Source organism: Penaeus japonicus, unplaced genomic scaffold, assembly GCF_977035675.1.
Source record: "Penaeus japonicus unplaced genomic scaffold, GWHDUDI00000001_assembly GWHDUDI00000029, whole genome shotgun sequence".
NCBI classification, from domain to species: Eukaryota; Metazoa; Arthropoda; class Malacostraca; order Decapoda; family Penaeidae; genus Penaeus; species Penaeus japonicus.
The window spans coordinates 28,727,609-28,735,108 of record NW_028234431.1 but is presented as its reverse complement, the minus strand read 5'-3'; the positions used below and the strand labels follow the sequence as shown (position 1 = coordinate 28,735,108).

The following is a 7,500-nucleotide window of genomic DNA, read 5'->3' as shown; positions in this document are numbered from 1 at the left end:
ATATATATATATATATATATATATATATATATATATATATATATATGTATATATATATATTATATATATATACATATATATATATATATATATATATATATATATATATATTATATATATATATATTATGCATACACACACACACAACAAACAAACAAACAAACATATATATATATATATGTATGTATATATATGTATATATATATATATATATATATATATATATATATATATATATATATATATATATATATATATATATGTGTGTGTGTGTGTGTGTGTGTGTGTGTGTGTGTGTGTGTGTGTGTGTGTGTGTGTGTGTGTGTGTGTGTGAGTGTGTGTGTGCATACACACACATATCATTTCTATCATATTATGAATTTATATACAATATATCACCACTCAAAAATCCCGAAAAAAAACATCACCACCACCCACCAACCCCCCTTGCAACAAGGAGCTTTAATCCCCCCTCCCCCCCTACGCCCCCCAGGAACCACGTGGCTGCTGATCTGCACGTCCATGTTCGGAAAGTTCTGCATCACCGCCTCCTACGCCATCATCTACGTGTTGACGGCCGAGATCTTCCCGACGGTGGTGAGGAACGTGGGCGTGGGGGCGTCCTCGATGGTGGCGCGAATAGGCGGAGCTCTGGCGCCCTTCGTCAACCTCTTGGTGAGTCTATGGGTTGGTGGTGCTAATGTTGTTGTTGTTGTTGATGTTGTTAGTTGGATAAGATATGCTCCGACAACAACGCTTGGTAAAAAAAAATAAAATAAATAAAAATAAAAGAGAGAAAAGAAAAAAAAAGAGAGAAAGAAAGGAAAAAAAAAAATTAAACCTCACTAACGTAAAGTCTTCTTTCTGTCTCTCTCTCTCTCCCAATCTCTCTCAATCTCTTTTAATCGCTCCCAATCTCTTCTAATCTCTCCCTCCCTCCCTTCTTCCTAAAAAGGCTGACCAGTGGAAACCGCTCCCCCTCATCATCTTCGGTGCCATGGCCTTCGCGGCTGGCACTCTGTCTCTCCTGCTGCCCGAGACACTCAACCGACGTCTTCCAGAAACCATAGAGGACGGAGAGAACTTTGGAAGGTATGTGTATTGCCCAAGAGAGGCTGGTAAATAAGTAAGTATGACGCATGGTAAAAGGATAGACTTTTGTAGATGGTGTTATATGTAGGTTTTATTTTATTTTTTTCTTCTTTTTTTTTTCTTTTTTTTTTGGCTCATTTCAGTTTTGAGTTTTGGCTTTGCTTGGATTTTCTGTTGAGTTAGCTTGTGAGCTTTATTTGTTAGTTTTATTTTTGTTGTTGTTGTTGAATTGCGATACGCTTTTTTTGTGCACGGATGATAAAGCGACACTATGGAATAATCTCATATTTCTGCTTTTCAGAATTTTTCGCATTATTTTATTTTTTCTGGAGTATGTGATGTAAGAAAAAAATACCAATAGAACTTGATATTAGATTATATTAGTGTAATAAGAGAAATGTTTTGCTGTCATGTTTAAAGGATCATATCTGATTATTGACAAAAATCGTGCCTTCTTTTCAGACAGCATTTGCATGACGAGAATGTGTTGCATGTCTTGTTTGTCATGAATTATAAAGTCTTTTTTCATGCATCTGAGGTAACGGTACTGTTATACCATTCTAGCGATTCTTTCTAATTTCGTGATCATTTCAATAAAACGAAAACCAAAAGAATGATTTACTTCAATCTGTTCACACAAGTAACGTCACAACAGTACCTTTACCTCTCGCCCTGTGCTTTCTGTGGGAGTTTGAATAAAAGCAACTGGTTCTTAAAAAAACTATTCCTCGAAGCGACCTCTGCGGCTGTACTTGGACATCCCGCAAGAAGAGCAAAGCACTGGAGGTCACACAAAGCACCAACACACTTCCAACACCTCACGCACTCCACGCACCTCAACACTAGAAGGGAGATCTAACATACGTAAGTCTGCCGCGAAATATATAGTCCGGCATCTGACAGTGCAGACGAATGCAACAGCTGGGTAGAAGACCGGTGTATGGAGAAGTTGACGGAAAACAAAATGTCACCAGAGCCCAGATTCCATTTGACTTGATTTCAGATTAGACGTTCCAACTTCACAACTTCGAGTCTCTTATTGAGTCCATATGACGAATTGCCACATCAATATAAAGTAAAAAAAAAGAAAAAACAAAACAAAAAAAAACTTATATTGATTACTGCAAACCAAATTCGCTATCTACGTATGTAAATCGTTGTTGCAAGCACATCATATGATGCGCATCACCATGACTATGACTCGCAATTTCTAATATGTACTTTTTAAAAATAAATCTGGCAGGCAGTACTCTAGATCACTGGACATACGACGTGGAGTAAGGAAATTTTGACTTAGACCAGGATGCTTGGGGCGCATGACAGCATGGTGTAGGCTTACTGTAAACAACGGTATTGAATTGTGCAGAGTAGACGCTTTTACTTTGACTCTTTTATTACAATTTTGTAGTATATAGATATATATGCATGTAATTGTTTATATATACATACATATACTTACATCTCTCTCTCTCTCTGTCTCTTTCTCTCTCTCTCTCTCTCTCTCTCTCTCTCTCTCTCTCTCTCTCTCTCTCTCTCTCTCTCTATATATATATATATATATATATATATATATATATATATATATATATATATATATATGTATGTATGTATGTATATTTGTACGTTAGTAGAAATGCTTTATTTTAAGTCCAATTCTAGTTGTTTCAGATTTTCCCAAATGAAAACACAAACCCTATATACTTGGTATCATTTGTTTTCGTACTTCTGTATATTTGCATAATTTTCATTTTTTATTATATAGTGGACAACATTGAATAGATACTAATGTCAATAATTCTGATTTGTTTATTCGTAAGAAATTTGATAAGAAGCAGTCACAGATGAAAATAAAACATGTTTTAAGTCTCTGTCCACCAACAAAACAAACATATTCTAATCTTAAGGTTAAACCACTAATATTCCCTAATGTGACTTTTGGTGATCAACTTGTACCGAGATTTTGTCCTTCTTTATATTTCTTCAAGCATTTTCATCACAAACCTTGCATGAAGGAGCAACACAAAGCAATAGATCTTCATAAATGCAGCTTTAAAAAAAAAAACATACAAATTACTGTAAGGAGTAGTAGCAGACTATCGTGGTTTCAATAACAGAATTTGACAGTAGAATAAAGTAAACAAAAAACATTTTTCCTTTGAACTTTAGTTGAGAAAAAAAAAAAAAAATCGGTAGAAACTGATCGCCAAAAGGAGCTTTAACTCAGCACTTCGGACCAATGCTGAAAACCCGCAATTCTGACCAATGCTAAAAATCCGCCCTCCTGATCACCCCCCCCCCCCTACCCCCAGGGGCTCGACCGAGAGAGACACCGCGGCGATGACAGCAGACGCCGATCAGCTGCAGAACCTGACGGAACAGCTGAGTCCAGTGAGCGAACACTCGCCCACTCTCTTGGCCAAGAACAACCACACGCCCCTCGTAGAGCAGAGTGAAGAGCAGAAGCCTGTGTTAAACGCACAAGAGGACGCTAGATGTTAATGTGGTGGTTATTTAGGCTGCTTTGCGATAGGGGTGTGAGAATGTGATAAATAAAAGCTCTTTGATGCCTGCCTGCTGTATCGGATTGAAAGAGTTCTTTGTTTACTTTTTTTTTTTGGTCTTTGTTAAAGCTGTCTTCAATTTTCATTCAGGATTTTCTTTACACATTTCCCCTATGCATTTCATGGTCATTGCAGATGGGTTTCATTGCATTACTGCATGTCGCCATTTTTTTTTTTTTTTTTTTTTTTTTTTAGCAATTCACCTCACTAAGCAAGCATTTCACCAAGCATTTCGAACACATGATTCTGGTGCTTTCCAGTCTGGGACCACATACAATCCCACGGCCGCAAACACAAAAAAACAAACAAATAACAAAAACAGCCAACCCAAAGAAATATAATCCTTAAAGCTTGTAAAAAAAAAGAGCTTATACTCCAAGCGTCAATAATCTCATATTTCTTTACGGCAGTCGTACAAGCACTCAAGCAAAACTTACATATGCCCTTGTAGCTCATCACCGAAATATGCTTTGGGACAATTAGCTAATCCCTTCGGCAAAATTAGTTTCTGTAAATTTCATCTTTTTGGGCATAGTCAGGGATAAGAGGGGAGAGAAGGGAGGGAGGGAGGGAGGGAGGGAGGGAGGGAAGGTAGGAGGGAGGGAGGGAAGAAGGAAGGAAGGAAGAAGGAAGGAAAGAAGGAAGGAAGGAGGGAAAGAAGAAAGGAAGGAAGGAGGAAAGTTAAGAAGAAAGGAAGGAGGGCGGGAGGTTAAGAAGAAAGGAAAGAAGGAGGCAGGGAGGGAACGAAAGAAAGAAAGAAAGAAAGTAAAGGAAGAAGGAAGGGAGGGATTATGAAATGACGAATCCACACACCTGTGATGTAGTACGGTGATCACCTTTTGCCCGGTGGACACCATTCGTGTGATGGATGCTTAAGGCGTTGGTCTGGCCTGCAGGTCTGTGGAGGGTGCATGGGACCACTTTTTCTGGACTTGGACCTTTCTACACTGACAGGTTCTTTTAGGGTAAATCTGGTGTTTTTTTCCTCCAGGTATACTGTTTAGATTGGTTTTACAGTGTGATACTGATGTGACTTTGTAGGTTGGTAAACTGGTGTAATTTGTCTTGTTTTGATTAAAATTTCCTACCCGGTGAGAGTAAATGAACAAATATATTGATGAAGGGTAACGTGTATAAATGTATTTTTGGTTATTTTTTTAAAATAATAATTTGTTTCGGTCCGGGGATAAGTTTTCTGGGGCTGTGAAATTGCCTTCCCTCTCTTTCTCTTAATTTCTCTCTCTCTTTCTCTTTCGTTCTCTCTTTCTCTTTCTCTTTCGCTCTTTCTCTTTCGTTCTCTCTTTCTCTTTTTCTTTCACTCTTTCTCTTTCGTTCTCTCTTTCTCTTTCTCTCTCTCTTTCTCTCTCTCTCTCTCTCTCTCTCTCTCTCTCTCTCTCTCTCTCTCTCTCTATATATATATATATATATATATATATATATATATATATATATATCTTAATTTGACTTGTTATCATGTAGTACTTTTTAAACTGGATGATGTATCTCCTCTTTACTCGAGCTTGCAGCACAGACTTTGTATAAAACAGTCAATATGTAAATGGACCTTCTAAGTTTTATCTACTTTATTACCAGTATTTGTATATTTTAGTTAAATGACACACTCATAATTCGTTTTATTTACCTCCTCCTATAAAAGGAATAACAAGGATACGGAATAAGGGAGTGAACATTGACAAAATGATGGATTTATAGATCTGACCGCAGCGGGAAGGAGGGAGGAAGAGGAGGACGAGGAAGAAGTGGAAGAAGAAAAGAAAAAGAAAATAATAATAATAATAGTAACAATAGTAATAATAATTATAAGAAAAAAAAGAAGAAGAAGGAGAAGAAGAAGAGAAATTAGGTGAACAAGAGGAACACGAACAGGAGAAGGAGAATGGGAAGGAGGAGGACATGGAAGAAATAAAAGAAGAAGAAGAAGGAAAAGAAGAAATGGACGCAAAGAACAAGAAATACAAGAGGAACAAAAAACAGGAGGAGGAGGAGCGCAGATGAAAACTAGTCCTCGTTATATTTTACACTGACAGGAAACTCCTTCCTCTTTCCGAACCGCCATTGAAAAATTAAGAAGACAAAAGGAAAAAATCTCGACCTAATAGTAACACGTGTATAAGTTTCTATTCATATATGCATCTTCCTCTCTCTTTGTTCTTATCCCAATGCGAAACCGTCAAGATACAAAGCTATGACACTGTATCAAATGCCTTTTAGAATATGCAGTTGCAAGGTTTGTTTGTCTAGCAATATCCCCTCCTTGGAAATATAGAATGACTTTTGATTACTACTCGCATTTTTTCATAAACCGAAAACCTGTATGCTTTATACAACCATTTTGCCTTACAGTATCGTAAATATTTACAGTAGTAAGTGTAAACAGTAGTAAGGTTTAGTTGGTCTTAGACATAACAAAGGAAAGTGTAATTCTAAACAAGAACACTTCTTTTTTTTACCATGTTTCGCCGTCGAGGGATGCCGTGTCAGACTCTGACATTAGCTGTCACATCATGATAACACTGTCTGTTTTCTGCAAGTTGAATCAACTCCACAGCGCTTCTGTCCGCATGCTTCGCCAGCTCTTTCGTGCACAATAACCGTTGTCTTCCTCTGGTTCTTCTTCCCTCTATCCGTCCCGTGATACTTGGTGTTTCGGGGTTTTCTTAGTGATGACATGTTCAAAGAAATCGTATTGGCGTTGGATGGTTGTCCTCATCAGATGGGGCTTTGTGCTAATCCCAGTACTTACTAATTTCTTCTTATTATTATTTTTTAATCCACGGTATTCTTAGGATCCAAAAAACCAAAAACCACAATTATGTCATTGCAAGTCTCTTTTTCATTGCTCCACTGATGGTCCATGTCTTGCTACCTTAAAGTAAAGGTACGGATATTCTGTACACAGTTCCTGAATCTTGAATTAATATTTATATGATCAATTTGTTTTTTTTCGTTTATCTTGTGTGTTTTGGATGCTTTGTGAAACAAGTGTTCAAAATAACTGTTTTGTTCACACCATTCAATGACTTTTTTTCCTCCTACGTTTTTATTACCGAAACCTTCACTGGCTAGTCATTTGCATTGTTTTAGGCAATTTTATATGTTACTATTGAATTCTTCTAACTTTTCATCAGATCTAGTACTTGTTGGTGCATACATTTGGATTAAATTGAGGTTAAGACTTTGATTTTAGTTTGATGATCATAACTCTGTCTGATACTGGCCAGAATCCTGATTTCTGTGTTTCTTTGTCCAGAAGAATGCCAACACCTTTTTCAGTACATCATGTAAACACCTTTTTTTTCAAACTAGCAGGACCTGTCCATCTGGTCTCTCGCATAGGCCATAGATATTTATTCTCAGCCGAACCATTTCTAGTTTTACATTTTCTAGTTTTCCTTTTTGATAGAACCTGACATTCCATGTGCTTATCTAAGACTGGTTCCTTAGGTTCTACGCAGGAGCCGGACAACGGTTATGAACTCCCTGCGCACTCATGGTTTCATTACCGCGCGCAGAAGCTAGTGTCGTTCTCCGTAGATGGTCGTTGGCTCACTTAGGTTAGGTTAGGTCAAGCTCATCCGCCCTTCGGTTACAGTTCTTGTATTTATGCCGTTGGGTGTCTAGCCAACCAGGTGGGGGAGCTGGTTTAGTCGCCGACTCTCCGACTCTCTTTTAATCGCCTCTTACGACACGCAGAGGATATCAAAGGGGTATTCTAATCCCGCCCCCATACAGGCGTTATTATGTGTGCCATAATGAATAACAAGGATACAAAATACGTAGAGATACATGAATAAAGACACATAGAGATAAGAATATTCTGCATTGC

The 7,500-nt window shown here is 37.6% G+C and overlaps 1 protein-coding gene across 6 annotated transcripts in view; it reads left to right on the top strand.

Annotated features, from left to right (window-relative positions):
* Orct (Organic cation transporter) overlaps positions 1 to 5,281 on the top strand; it is a 28,413-nt gene extending 23,132 nt beyond the window's left edge. For 4 of the 6 annotated variants that reach the window (XM_086554139.1, XM_086554138.1, XM_086554141.1 and 1 more), the window contains exons 11-13: positions 494 to 675; positions 956 to 1,092; positions 3,402 to 5,281. In XM_086554139.1, coding sequence (XP_086410265.1) covers positions 494 to 675; positions 956 to 1,092; positions 3,402 to 3,591 — 509 coding nt within the window. In that variant the 3' untranslated portion in view covers positions 3,592 to 5,281. Of the gene's footprint in view, positions 1 to 493; positions 676 to 955; positions 1,093 to 1,826; positions 1,961 to 3,401 lie in introns of all 6 variants that reach the window. The other 2 variants (XM_086554142.1, XM_086554143.1) reach the window with 2 other exon arrangements.
* Positions 5,282 to 7,500: the final 2,219 nt, after the last annotated feature.